General features: G+C 32.1%; 1 protein-coding gene across 1 annotated transcript in view; it reads right to left on the bottom strand.

Annotated features, from left to right (window-relative positions):
- Positions 1-15,786, bottom strand: part of LOC140055300 (uncharacterized) — a 31,697-nt gene that overhangs the window by 6,908 nt on the left and 9,003 nt on the right. The window contains exons 2-6 of the mRNA XM_072100603.1: positions 13,067-13,256; positions 6,668-6,844; positions 3,387-3,599; positions 2,629-3,102; positions 1,705-1,749 (exon numbers count right to left, since the gene is read on the bottom strand). Of these exons, the coding sequence (XP_071956704.1) occupies positions 1,705-1,749; positions 2,629-3,102; positions 3,387-3,599; positions 6,668-6,819 (884 nt within the window). The 5' untranslated portion in view covers positions 6,820-6,844; positions 13,067-13,256. The remainder of the gene's footprint in view (positions 1-1,704; positions 1,750-2,628; positions 3,103-3,386; positions 3,600-6,667; positions 6,845-13,066; positions 13,257-15,786) is intronic.

The following is a 15,786-nucleotide window of genomic DNA, read 5'->3' as shown; positions in this document are numbered from 1 at the left end:
TTATGTCATCATGGTATTCCGAAATAAAAAGATGAATGAATGATAAAAAATATCTGCTCCTTTTAAACAAGAGCTATACTACAATTAACTATTTTGCATATAATGGAATACTCCCAAGCCTTGTTTTATGTCCCCAATTACAGAAATCCCTACCAAATGAGATGCAACCCACGCTGGGTACTATTTTGACCATCACACACCAATTTGGTAGGACTAGGATTTTATCAGTAAGCATGTTAACAGCTTTAGTACCAACCAGGAGAAAAGAAGCTATCATATACCAAAAATGATAAACCCCTTATACAGCCCTATTTTATAGCTATCAGTGAAAATTTACGACCTAGAAAAAGATGATTAGAGCTTATCAAACTGACCTAATAAAGCAGTACAGAGTACATGACAACCACCAGGAGCAGCAATTACGCAGGCAAGATTGAAAACACAGTCGCAAAATATTGATAACAATAAACACAATAGGTTTTAATACTGACACACAACAACAAGGTTCAAAGGAACAAAAGGCATATTAAAACTTAAAACCATACAAAACAAAAATACTGACTTACATTCACAGGATATTTAATAACGCTTTAGATTTATATATATATTCGTAAAATTCCATGCTACTGCCCTGATAAGCTAGACTGTACTATTAATTGGCTTGAACTAAACACAAAAGACTTAACAAAATCAATAGACAAATAGACAATAGATATAATAGTTTGTCAAATAGCCAGAGAAATCGGCCATAGCGTAGTATAAACATCTGTTTGTGACGTAATTAACATCACATAAACCACTGATTATACTAATTTCTTTAAAAAGCAGGCCTTATATTGTAAAGTATTTACTTATAATCAACTACATTTTTTTTGGATTGATCATGTATGGTGAATAGGAGGGTTGGAATAGATTGGGTTTTGGTAATGTCATGACCACACCCACAAATGCCTTATATCCGCCACTGAGTGGGACCAATGCCAAAAATACTTGAACTCACTGACATTAAAATGTAATAGATGGGTGTGTCACTATAGTTATTATATAAATTGTTATAAACTATCCATAAATTCCAACTGATATGACATTTATTGGTAATGAAATGAATAAAATATGACACCTGTCAAAAAGAATGTTTTTATTATTTTTCTTCTAAATTATGTATAACCACTGCCAGCATATTTTTGAATGTATTCTATTTTCTTCAGTTGTAGAAATTGTCAGCAAAACATTTATTTGAATACAAAATAAATATCATCTCAGAATATATAAGAATGATTTCTTGTATCCCAATTAGTTTTATTTTATTTATTCTAATTGATATTCTATTGATAAATTGATATCTCAAATGTATAACAGCAAAAAAAGGACCAAAAAAATACATAAATAAAAAATTTAAAAAATTCCATCATTTTCAAAAATTTGTCTTTTTCTATAAATCGTATACCTTGTATATTATTTTCCCCTTAAAATTCCCTAATAAAATGTACCATTCAAACTCATATTAAGGGAACACCTTTTGGACCCACCAGTGTGTCAATCAGTTTCAGATAAGCACTATCTTACAACAACTACATTTGCATCCCAGAAACATATACATACTATATAATTTCTTAAATCTGTTGAATGTTAGTTGCATATACAGTGAGATTATTAAATAATATATGTAATATGACATATCCCACTATGCACTTTGTCATATACCTTGACTTTTTGCTAGATTTGAAACTTGGAAACATCTTCTTAATCCTTGTTTGCATAAAAGAAAACATTTTGAAACAACATAAAATAAAAAATAGAGCACCACTTTACAGTACTATAATGACTTTTTCATGCATTTATATATGCAAAAATCTGTATAGTGCTTTTAATACTTTATTTTTAATAAAATGTTAGCCTATAGTTTGGTTTGTGTAGGTAATTTGTTTATGTATTGTCCTGTCATTGTCATGTTTTTTTATTGTTATTGTCCTTGTTATATGTATAAGGGTATAACCACACAAACGAGCATAACAGAGTGGAGCTGTGGCTTGGTGGTTATGATGCTTGGCTACTAATCTAAGGGTCCTGGGTTCAAGTCCTGTCATATGTCAGGGTTTTTTTCTCATGACAATTTACAACTCCACTCCCAAAGACTTAATAATAAGTCTTTGTTTATGTAGAGCATCTTGTGAAATTTTAAATAGTTTATCCATCCTGTAATTGGCGGGTTACTCGCTGTTGGATGAGTATGAAATAATAATAATAATAATAATAATAATAATTGCTCTTTTGGTTTTCCCTCTGTTTTGCTTCATTTTAAATATTTACTTATCATTTCATGCAATTTGGAAAATAAATTGAAGTTTAATTTGTTTGAGGCGTTCCTTTATAATAAGTACTGGTTGTAAAAAAATAGTGATTTTGCCAGCCGACACACCCAAAATATTAAATTATATTAATTGATTAAACTAATACTATTCAAATGTGATGCAATATCAAAATATTAAATTTAAAAAAATGTGCATAAACTTGTATGGTAATAATTCTGACGATTGTGTTTGAAATCTATAAAGTGCAATTTAAATTTGAATACATAAAGTTATGTAAATAAAATTGCATTGATTCAGTGTTTATTGATTGTTTTACCTTGATCTTCTTTTTGATGGTGTGTTATCGACCTCAACCGGAACACCATTTGTTCGTTTTTCATTCATACCATCTCTCGAAGAACCCGATTCACTATGCGCTATTTGACTCTGCTGGCTGTGAGAGCGGTGGCTTTCGGAACTGGTTACACTCACGCTATCTTGGTTTCGGTTTGCTCTTCGTCGGTGAGGACTGTTGTGAGGAGACATGCCTCTTGGTGTTCCGCTAGGAGTTCCTCTTGGTGTCCCACGTGGGGTACTGCGTGGGGTTCCAGAATGGTGGTTGTGTCTGCCTTGGTAATGCTGTCGGCTTGATTCGTCCTGTTCTTCAAAGCTGTTTGGGGAACTCATGTTGCCTTTGCTTCGAGTGTGGACACGGTCAAGAGAAGCCTTAACAAGGTCAGATCCGAAGAGTCGGACATTGTCCACTTCAAGCTTTTCATAAAACCATTCTCCTGACTCTATTTTGATTTGCCTGCAGGAAAACAGAAATCGTCAACAAACGTTGCCTGAAATCTAGTCTAAATTAGTAGTCGAGATTATACTGGGACTGGATTAACAATAATCTGGAGTCTGAAATCTAGTCAAAATTGGTGATTGATATTGTACTCGGATTGGTTTAACAATGGTTTGGAATCTAGAATCTGGTCTAAATTATTGAAGACAGAATTAGAGTACACTGTATTTAATTAGTAATTTCAATAGTTCAATACTACAACAATTACTGCAGTGTATTACTTTAATTACTGTAGTACTTACATAGATTTGTGGCATACTTTGCACACCCATCGTTTTCCACTAGGTGTATATACCTGACACGTCTTGCAGACTTTGTGTTTGCATTTTGGACAGACCTCCGCTGACGCGAACATTCCCAGGGGCTCACGACATCTGGCGCAGAGATTCTTGCTGTCGTCTCCTTCCCGAATGGTTCCCTGACGTCGGAGATCTTGGAGTTCGAGTCTGAGTTTCCTGTAATTAGGAACAAAAGGTGTTTCATTGTTAATTCAATTCTGATTGATCTTCATAGCAAGGTTCTGTTTTCATGAAGCAGTAATAATGAAGACGTTACTTAACCATAACACACGCAATCATGTTTATCAATTCATAATAGTTTGGTAGAATTCATTTGATTCGATTTTAATAATTTGTTATCAACAATAACATTCAAGACACTAGAATGTGAGCATTTTAAAAACAAAAAGTTGTCGTTTTTTTAAAACTACATTACATAAATTTAGCATGACAATACCGTACCTGGTCATATAGAACATTTTTTTTAATGAAAAAAAAGCCAGTTATTGACGAAGTAAAATATGTGTTAAATACTGTACATATCAAGTACAACAAAGCATAACAAATTAACAGACATTCAATAGCATGTTTTAAACTTTTAATACATAATATCATACAGTATTATAAAGTTAAAAAACTTTACCAAATAGACTGGAATAAAACATGCATAGAAAAAAGTTGAATCAAATCATTTTACTTTATAAAACACAAATTGACATTATAGTTATGATAGTAAAACCAATATATACTGTACTAATATTTGAACAATAACAATTCCAAAAATTGAAAAAGCGATATTTAAATATTGTACGTGAACACAATGAAACAAGTCAATTGCCAAGATATCTAGAGAAATTACCTTTTATGATTCCTAATTTGAAAAAATGTATGCGTGAATGTTAAAATATTTTAATGGTAAGTAGACCTTACATAGCTTTATCTGTACATTTTATAGCTCATTTTCCTAGCAGTAACATTCTACACTTAAAGATATTGTACAAGTTGCTAATAAGATGTTTTTTTCACTACACTCTTGTTCAAAAAGTCTAAGTAGTAAATACTTCAGATATTCAGGTTGTATTGTACTGTAATGCTCTTCCCTGAGAGAAAGGTATAAAGCCTAAAGATACAAATATCAAACTTTATGTGACAAAAACATGTATGGACATGATAATGTCATATCACTACCATATTTGGGCACATCACACTTTTTCTTGTCAAACTACTGTAGTTTGATAGTGTAGACAGAGCTTTAGGTATTTTATACTGGTCTTCAAACTTAACTGGAAACTGAGGAAATTTGCATTAGGCCCCTCTATGATCACCATAGCAGCCAGCAGTGTAGCGCCTACCAGATTAGCACACCGAGAGCTTATCCCAACTGTACTCTTTTCAAATAGTTCTTTGACATGCAATATATACATGGGACCAACGGCTTTATGTCCCATTCGAAACGTGACAAATAGGCCAATGTTGGTTTATTCATGGAGGAAATATATACATATTTTCTCCATAGTTTATCTGGTTTTAAAACGAAATGAAAAATGAATATTAAAAACAATGAAAGTCATTTATAGAATGCTTTCTAAAATGGTTTATACATGCAACTATAAAGGAGAGCATTCAATAACTGTACTAACAGTTTTGGAAACAAATTGAAAAGTTTAGACAATCACACAATTAACAATTTAATGGATGTTTCAATAGCTGAACTTGCATATACATTTTTATACATTTTTTTCAATAGTCTTGTATGAGTACCATTTCATTCAGTCATAGATACTTTGTGTTCTGAAAATGTATTCAAATTTTCAAGAAATTACATCTTGCTGATTCTAAAAATAGATTATTGAATAGAGCACAATAATAACTCAACACTTGATGATTATGATATTAATATTTATGTTTTATTTTATTATTATTTATTATTATTTATACATTTCTGCTATTGTCAATATAATTTAAAATCACACATAATGTAAGCTGTATTCCTGCTTCTATTTTCATAAGAGTTCAATAAATCAAACAATTGAAAATTATGTATGCAAACAGCTTGCATTTTAAATTTCCTTTTTTTTTTTATCAAAAGCACAGTGGTATATTTAAAGGGTGTGAGATAGGAATGGAAAGAGGAGGTTGGGGAAGGGAGGTTGCAGTGGGTGGAGGAGATGCAGAATGTACAGGAGAAGGCAATGCTTAGTTTATTCAAGTCAAAAATTTAAAAAAACTATCTGCACATGCAAAGGACGAGGATATTGAAGTTTGGGAAAATGAATATCATGTTTTATATTTCCTTTACAATGTCTTCTATCATCATGTAAAAACAGTTTCTGCTTTCTGTTTTAGCAGGATAGCTTGATTGTAGGATGTAAACGGGATTATAGGGATTAAGTTCTCAATGCAGTTACTGTAAATATTTTTTGGGTAGCATGCATTTCTAATCTAGGATGCTGCTATTATTACCCATGAAAACTTGCAGAAATCGGATGAAACTATCATTATCAGTAAAGCAGCTGAAAAGATTCACACATTATCTAATAAAAATAAACACTAATTTAAACAATATTAATTATTAAGGCAGGTGATATTTTCATTAATAAAAATGTTGATTATCAATATCAGCAATAACAGCTGATCAATCTGATTTTTATTTTTGAAATAGAAAATATTTTTTTTTTTCATTTTATAAATGTTTAATGCGTTGATTATTAAGGTCATAATAATATTGAATACCATATTTTTATATAGCGCCATTTTCATGATTAATCAAGCTCAAAGGCACTTTATAAGCATTCACTCCAGTCATTTTTAGATCAAACACGTATGGCAACTCCCATAATGCAGCTAGTACTGTAATCAGCGTAAACTTGTGACTTGATCTAACCGGTACCCATTTAATACACCTGGGTGTGGAGAGGCAAATGTAAGTAAAGTGCCTTGCCTAAAGGATACAAGCAATGTGGCGAGAATTGGAATTGAACCCCGAACTCACGATCGGTAATCCAGCGTCTAAGACACTAGCCACACGCAGCAGTTTTTGTGTAGCATAGACAAATTAAATACACACATTTTTTATGTAAAGGTCAGGCGAATAACATTTAAAATAATCAGGCTTTTACAATTGAAATTAAAATTTTCTATAATAAAATAAAGTAAAAATAACTTTTAAACCATTGAACTTCTTACTTACTTTTAAAAATAATACTTTCTCTGACTCAAAAACTAAAGATGGACTAAATTCTAACCTGATTCTAGATTCTTCGTTCTTTCGTAGAATCTCATCTCGTTGCAGTACGTCAATAATCACTTGTTGCTCCTGTTCCGTCAGGTGATCTAACTCTATCATCTTCAATTGTCGTTTTGGCTCGACCTTCGTTATGTCGTTCTCACCCGGCATTATTTTTGTTTAGTATTTAGTACTCCTTTAAAAAGAAAAGTTTTCATTTTAGATAACTTTATTGCTTTGTCTATTTAAATTAAAAATGTTCCTACTACTAGATCAAAAGCTATTAAGCCTGGTTCAATTCTGAGCTGAATCAAACCAGTACAGAAATATCACTTATTTCATTTATTTTTTATGTCTTTAGGCACATATGGCCAAGGATTACCAGTTATAATCACTGTACTGTATACCCCTGACATAGGGGCTATTTTGTGAATCAGTTCACCAGGGTAACCTCCTATTTATCTCGAATGATAAACTGCGTTCTTTAAAGTGAACACACGTTATAACTGTATACACTGGACAAGAAGAAGACTCGTTCCACCACCACAACTAGGAGCGAGTCGGCATTGAACCCTTGCTGATATTGTTGGCTCTTTATGTATGGTAAACAGCGCTTCTGCCTTAACCACTTGGCCATTTGACTCGCTAGTTTTTCCTTTATCAATATTATTCCAATTATTTATTCAATTTGAAAGTCTAATGCTAAAGTGCGTTTCACCAATACTTAGAATTTTGAAACTAATACTGGTATTGTAGACACAGAACAAAATTATCACGTTATACTTATGAATTAAATAGTAAATAACAAACTGTACAGTACAAATATAATAAAACAATAATTAAATATTAATATTTTCTAAGAATGTGATACCAATGATTACGATAACGAGAAGGAATTAAAAAAAAAAATACAATTTGATATTAAAGTTCATACTATAATAATAGCCTGGGTGCAGTACAAATTTTGCGGGAAAAAAGTATAGGAAAATTATTTTCTTTTTTTTTCTGATAGAGTATACCATATAGAATGTCAGAAAAAAAATCCCTATCTTGGGGAAATTTTTTTCCGGCAATTTTGGCCTATATAACACACACAAATGCCTATTAACACACACAAATACCTATATATAGGGTTAGTTAATAATACATAGTTATCATACAATACACGGCCTTCAATTTCCAATTATCATTGTAATTAATACCAATTAATATTTACATTACATCAGTAATAAATACCTACAGTACTTATCATCAAAATTAAACGTGACCTAATAATATGACATCATCTCACTATCGAAGATACAATTTCAATGATAGACTAGATAGTAATATTATGGCGCTAATGTAATGTTTATATGATAGCGCTATGTATACAGTACAATTAAAAGATTGTCCCAAAGCACTGAGAGAAAAAACAGAACTTTTGCATCAGTGAAGAGTAGACCTAATATTCCTAAATAAAAATAGTCATTCATCAATAAAAAACAAATTACTGTCCAACTGTAGTGTAACTGAAAAAAAAAATGAAAAAAAAAACAAACTTTTTTTTAATTAAAAAAAAAATTTTTGAAGCTATACGTTACAATTACTAATGGTGCATTTTTGTCCATTACCGTATATCAATTACTGTAGTAAAGTATTGCATAACAAAATTGTTAAATATGTATCTGTAGTCCTTTTCTTCCAATGATGTGATGCAAAAGTATGATAACACTTCTTATTATTTTCTTTATAAGTTAACTAAATTACTATTGTAAAAAATTAATTGATGTGAAATATTTTATATCAGTGCAATAGAAATAAAGCATATTAAATATGGAAATTTCACCTTATGTAAATTGTAAGTATTAAAATGATACAATAGTATGATTAACAGACAATAGTAAACAGGAGTGGCAAATACTTTAAAGTGTAAATCCATGTCAATGGCTATCAATCAGCACACTAATACTTTAATGGTATACAAATTTAATATCTATTCAATCTTTTCCTTATTAGGGTAGTATACTGTGTACTTAAAATGTCAATGTGTGGTTTAGTTTTAATATAATTTAATTTAAGCACTTTAGATTACTAGCATGTGCCCCAGATTTTCTTTAGAAATCAATTATTACTTTTTATAATCATATTTTGGCAATTTTGACTATTGAATAGATTATACTGTACTGTACTTTATTAAATAAAAAATAGTGACAAAATAATTTAAAAATCTAAATTCAACCAATGTATAAAGCTCTGTCTATACTATCAAACTAGTTTGACAAAAAAAGTGTGATGTGCCCAAATATGGTAGTGATATGGCCAAATATGGTAGTGATGATATGGCCAAATATGGTAGTGATGATATGGCCAAATATGGTAGTGATGATATGGCCAAATATGGTAGTGATATGGCAAAATATGGTAGTGATATGGCCAAATATGGTAGTGGTAGTGATATGGCCAAATATGGTAGTGATATGGCCAAATATGGCAGTGTTCATCACTTTCCAATATGGCCACATCACATACTGTGACAATGCAGATCTAATTTATGGTATGATGTTTAATACTAAACAACATACATTTCACCACAACACCCCTAGATTAGGCCGCAAATTTTCTATAGTGGGTTACTGTATGTTCAGATTGCATTTATTTACTGTAGGAAGGAGAAAAGCTCTCATTAGAAGCGGAATACTAGGCTTTTGGTGCGTACAGCGTTATGTCTCTTATGGATGATGCGAGTGGTGTAGTACAGTATGACACCCAACTGTCTTATTTACTGAAATATAATCTCAAGTAGCTTAAAATAACATTAAACATAACCTTATTAATGCATCAATAACGTTACAATTACATTTTTGTAAAGGCTGAGGCCATGCCACAAATAGAGTAGGCTTTAGTTGTATATTTATACAGTGGGCAGAGTACAGTACATGAGTAACCCTACCCTGTAGTATGCATTGTTTGTATAAAGTACAGTAGTCCCTTGTGAGTGGGCAAACCACATGAAATCAAACAGAAAATATAAAAGATCCATGCTATTGCATTACCAGAGTGTAGTTTGTTTAAAAGGTTGAATGGATATTCTGCTGGTAGGTTTAGCCAATGCACTGGTTGGCTGGCATTAAACCTGACAGTTTTGTTCAGTGCGTGCAGCAAACATAAGAAATATAATTTTAATGGCAATTTTCATTGACAATGAATCAAGATTGAGAATAGAAGTCGTCCTATTAGGAGCCTCACAATAACCTTCTTTTATGAAAACAAGTACGCCAGTTAACTCTTTCACATGTAATGCCTGTATCAGGCACTAACCTAAACCCTTAACTTAACCTTCCATGATACAGGTGTTACATGTGATAGCTGTATCAGGCTCTATCTACCTGTAACTCCTAACTTAACCTCCCATGATATGCGTCACATGTGATGCTATATACAGAATTATGACATAATACCATGTTATCAGGGAGGCGCAATGAGAAAAAAAACCTTTAAAAGCCTTAAAAAACCAATGATAGATTTTAATTTGTACTTTACGACAATAGTTAATAGTTTGGCTGAATAAAAAAACGAAGGGTGCGCGGCTTTACATCTTTGGATAAATCTTTAGAATGAATAACTACTGAGTACTTTAAAGTCCATGGCAAAAACTAGACCTAGACACAATAGAAAAAAACGCAAACAACAATTCTTTCTTTACAAAGTGGGATAAACCTACAATTGAACTGAGATATTGAAAGGTTAAATCCAGTCAAATACTCTAAGTATGCAATACCCATTGTATTTGATTTAGAATTGAAAAACTGCTAGAATATAGTATTAACCAAGGAGAAATGGCAAATGGACTTGTGTCTAAAATGGTCTAATCATAAAGTTATCACAAAAGGAGGGGAGACGAGGTGGGTTGGGGGTGTTTATGGAGAGGAGTTATGATGGGGAAAAGGGAGGTTTGTGGAGATGTGTTGGAAGTTAATTGTGGGATTGGTAACCAAACAATATAGTTCCGTAGATACAGTATTTATGAAAGTAGTTAGAATAATCTATCTAAGCATTTTTATTAACTGATCAAGTAGAGAAACAAGTCATTCTATAGATCTACTGTATGTTCTTAAATCTTAGAGTTATAATGTATTTTAAATACTTAATAACCCTGTCTAATAAATGACATTTAGATAGAGTACAGTACATATGTTATTTAACTTATAGATTATCTATATATATTTATGAGACTTCATGACAACTCCAAACTACTGTAAATTTAAGAAATAGTGTGTTCTATAAATCATATAGTACAATCCTGACACCTCTATTTAGGAGGAACACCTCTATTTGGGGGACACCCTATTTAAGAGACACCCTAATTTAGTTGATAAACAAAGGGAAATAGGCTGTTTTTATACTAGTGCCAACCTCTATAATAACAGTATAGTGACACACCCATCTATTACATTTATTTGTATATTATTGTGTCAAGTATTTTTGGCATTGGTCCCACTCGATGGCTGATATAAGGCATTTATGGGTGTGGTCCTGACATTACAAAAACTCAATCTATTTCTACCGGTACCTCCTAAATTCCACACTCCTATTAAGTATCACCTGAATCAAAACAAATATAAAAGTTTAAACTATTGGTCATTTTATAGATTTATATTTTTATTGATTATGATGATGATCGTATGTTCTATGTAATATGTACAGAATATAATACGCAGTTTAAAGACACCTTTCCTACAATTTGTGACGTTTTGTAGAAATAATACATATTACTTTAAAAACATTAAACCAGGTCATTCCTGGTCTTAAATGTACGTTTTATGGTAAATTATGATAAAAAGTGAGAAACAATGCACTACCTTAGCTCACGGCAACTGACCTCTCGTGGACGGTCTTTAGGCCTAGCTAGCTAGGCTTAGTTTTGTAGGCCTAGCTGGTAAACATCGGTAATGTACGAACATCGTACGCTAGCTATATACCTAGCCTGAGTACGTTGTATAGTTGCTGCATTAATTGTCTTTCTATTTTTGCCAGACTCTGTTGATACAAATTGGGGAAAACCTGGTATTTTCGCTGAAAAGTTAGGAGTCTTCCATTTGTTTTGGCCTTGTGATCAATCGAAAAGTGGGTTTAATTACAGAAGAAAAGCAGAAATATCAATCCGCGCGCAATGCATTTTGGGATTTATAGCGGGCCGCTATAATTATTAGAATCGACTTATTTTTCACATTTTTAACCATTTAAAGACGAAAAAAGTTATCGCAATAGGACCATATAGTATTATTTTTACATTAAATATAGTTTGTGATCTTAAAATAGATCTAAAAAACGTAGGGAAGGTGTCTTTAATAAATGACATTTAAATGAAGTATGGTTTTTAACTTTTATAATTATGAGGTTTCAGGATAGCTCTAAACAAAATTTTAAAAAGAAATATTGCATTCTATAAATCAGGGTTTATGACAGAAATAGAAGTGGAACTTTATTGTATAATAAAGCACTTACCAAATTAAAGCCATAATTTTCTAATAGATTTTTAGGTTTTTTGTTAGCAATAGATCAGTTTAATAAAGGCTCATTGTAAACTTAATGTCAGATAGATAAGTTCTATGACTACCTTCACAGAATATCTATTGAACCATATATTGTTTGAATACCAAACACTTGTTACAAATAACAGTTCTTTCTATAGATCTTCAGAACAGTTGATTGGATATAATGATCCTGCCTCAAAATCGGGGAGTGTTCGCATTATGCCGGCAGTGAACTTTACCAACCATATTAAGAAATAATAGCTACTTTCAATGATATTAAGTTACATTTAAAAGGTGTGTTGTGAATGAAATTGTTCCAGATAGTTTATTCAATGGTGGTACAGTATGGAAAATATATCAAAAAATATTCTACAAATAGCACTTGGGCGGATCCAGCATTATACCCTGTACTTAACAATCTCATAATGATGAAAACGATGCGTCGGGTCGCAGAAAAAAATGTCAATTATTTTATTTTCAAAAGACATGGCTGTTAAATTTTAAGGGGCTTAAATCTGCACCTAGCAATTCATTTCTACCACTGGACAGTACTAAAAAGCTCTCTGATTTTGTATAATAGAGGTACTACATTTAGCTTTAGCAAGCTACTTTTTAAAATTTACAAATTTAGTTAAATTTGCTAATGCTGTACTGTAGGCCCATGGAGGAGTCATAATTCTTCAATTGTAGGCCTGCCTAACGATTTTAAAATGATATAAAAAAAACAAAATTCATATTTTCATACTTTTTCAAGAAAAATGGATCTGGGTTTAACAATTAAAAAACAGACTACATTTCTTTTAAAGATACTGTACTTATTAAAATGTACAAAAGAGTTAGTTCTTCCATGAAGAAATAACCCAAAAAGCCTAACAATATATAATTTTTATAAAGATACTTACTGTTAAAAGAGAAGACAGCGCCTGCTGCCTGCTAAGCCAACCAGCAACACAATAAACTATCATAAAAACTTGGCGAAAAAGAACAGCCTAGTTTACATGGTGATAAACTCATCAAGTTTTATACCTTTCACATGAGCATGACGAAGATGAACACTGATGACAGTTTAGTCTCTGTGACCGCGGCTGGATGCTGAAATACAATGAAAGAAAGGAATGCATTTAAGTACAGTGATAAGAATAAACTTTACACTAAATGCAGTCATTCATGCATGAAGCAATAGATGGCTCCAGTTTTAATTCAATGGTGACTGGAATTATTTTTAAATACAGTAGACTCCCATTAAGGGGAAACATTCCGAAAAAGTGTCCCATTAAGGTGCCCTTACTGTACAGTATATCGACCTAAACTTAAATGTGTCGACCTCCAAGCAACTGAAAGGCGCAAACAAATGTTGACTGACATACAGTAAGCTTCTATTAGGGTAACACCTTCAGGACCCCACAATGTGTCCGCTAAAAGTGCCCTTATGTCGACCTAAACTTAAATGTGTCGACCTCCAAACTGAACGCAACTGGCAAGCACAAAACAAAAAAATTCGACTGACATACATAGGGGGACATAAGCACTCTAAGCAACTGAACGCAACTGACCGGCACAAACAAAATGTTGACATACAGTAAGCTTATTTCCATTCAGTTCCCCATGTTCTATTTTTTTTTCGGAACAGAAAACTTTGAATTGAGTTCCGCGTGCAGTATGCATAACCGCGACCAGTAGGTATCTGTTCGATTAATACCGTAAAAGCGCTAATTGTGCATACTGGTTCCTATACAACTACATCATGCGCACCATAAGGTAACCACGACTATAGTTACAATCAGTTCCAGTGTTGACATAAGTGCTCGCACACTGGTTCCTTTCAGTTCCGTTCAGCTCAAAATGTCGACCAAGTAATATCGCGCAACTAGTTCCTTGCAGTTCAGTTGAATTGAGTTGGATTGAGTTCCATGTCGACATAAAGAGCCCCTTTACGGTTGTCCAATAGGGGTTGGCTTTACATTATATTACATTTGATACTTTTTTCACAGAATAGTTTTCACTGAATAGGAATAGGAGGGATTGTACTTTATCTAATAAATTAGATGCATGCATGCATACTGTACATAAATAAAATATCAAATTGGATCGTAAAAGAGTTCAATATTATTTAATGCAATGTTAACTTTCGTTCAACATTGACATAAAATATACTGGTATTTAAAAAAGAGGCTCCAAATTGACATCCAAGGAATACAAAATACTTGAAGAGACCATCAATGAGGCAGTACACAAACCAATAGTGGTGTTAGTAGTCTATAAGTGCCACTTTACATGGATAAACTGACAATAGCCTGTGCTGTGCAAAGGGAGGGTTTAGATATGAAAAGTTAAAAGTTCCTACAATAGAACATACTTTAGTCCACAACTACACGCTTACTTGACTGCAGGGACAGTGGTAGTATTTATCCAGGTAAGTGGACTAGTCCATTATGGTACCGGGGGTGTTCTAAGAACTGTTGACTTTTCATATCTAAGTGCTCCATCTAGAGAGCATAGGCTATTGTCGGTTTATCCAGGTTAAGCTAGGCACAAATAGACTAAACTGTATTTGCTCTTAAAATTTCAGGAAATACAATGAGACAATCTCAACATTTTGTTTCCTTTTTAGATTTTGTATTTTATTTAGTCAGGCTAGAAATATATGTCACTACTTTGTGATTTACTGAAGAGTGTGATGTGTGTTAAGATAAGTGAATTAGTATGTTTTGACTACAGCATCCCAGAGGATCTTGGCAGTGTTGTAGCCTAATTGTTAAATGTCTAATGAACTGTAAAAACTACTACAGAAATACTACAGTACATGAAACTAGTACTGTTTACCATATTTTTGCTTTAAAAAAACATTATAGAAAAAGGTATTTAATGAAAGAACCAATCAATTAAGTTCTACAGTATGTGGAATATACTTTAGTACTATTAAAACAGATTGTAATTTTCTATTCTGTTTACTCGCTTACAAGTAAAAACTGCTGTTCCATCCACTTTTATATCGCACCATACAATTTATATCATGTTTTTGCTTTAAAACAATATTTGTAGGGATATATAAAACCGCCAATAACTTGTTTTTAATTTTAAGAGAGTTGACCATGTCTGTTTGTTACATAAGGAATTCATCCGTCCGTAAAAGATTGCATTTCTTTCTTTCTTTCTTTCTAGAAAGTTCAATAGACTAAACCCAGGTCAGGTTGCAACATAATTATTACAAATAAAAACTAATAGATTTTGTGCAATGTAACCAAAAGCAAGGACGCTGCAAACCATGAAAAGATTATAATATTTTTCAAGCATTGTGTTTAGTTACTAAGTTCCACATAACATCTCAATAGTTTAACAGAATAATAAAAACATGGCTTGAAAGCATTTAGCACTGGTGTTATTACTGTGATCAAAGAGGCTTTATCAAAACTTTTGTCATTGTCAATAGCATTGTCAAAATTGCATTGCTAACAATTTTTACAGTATAAAAAGTAAATTTTTATATAATTCTGCATAGAATATATTATAGAACACACTGAAATAGTCCTCGCAATTTTGATTGGTATGGCATAGGCTTTATCAAAACTGTTTTCATTATAGCTAACAATTGTTTACAGTATAAAAAGTAAATTTCTATATA

Source organism: Antedon mediterranea, chromosome 7, assembly GCF_964355755.1.
Source record: "Antedon mediterranea chromosome 7, ecAntMedi1.1, whole genome shotgun sequence".
In the NCBI taxonomy this organism is placed as follows: domain Eukaryota; kingdom Metazoa; phylum Echinodermata; class Crinoidea; order Comatulida; family Antedonidae; genus Antedon; species Antedon mediterranea.
The sequence above is the reverse complement of the archived record's forward strand: the minus strand, read 5'-3'. Positions and strand labels throughout refer to the sequence as shown.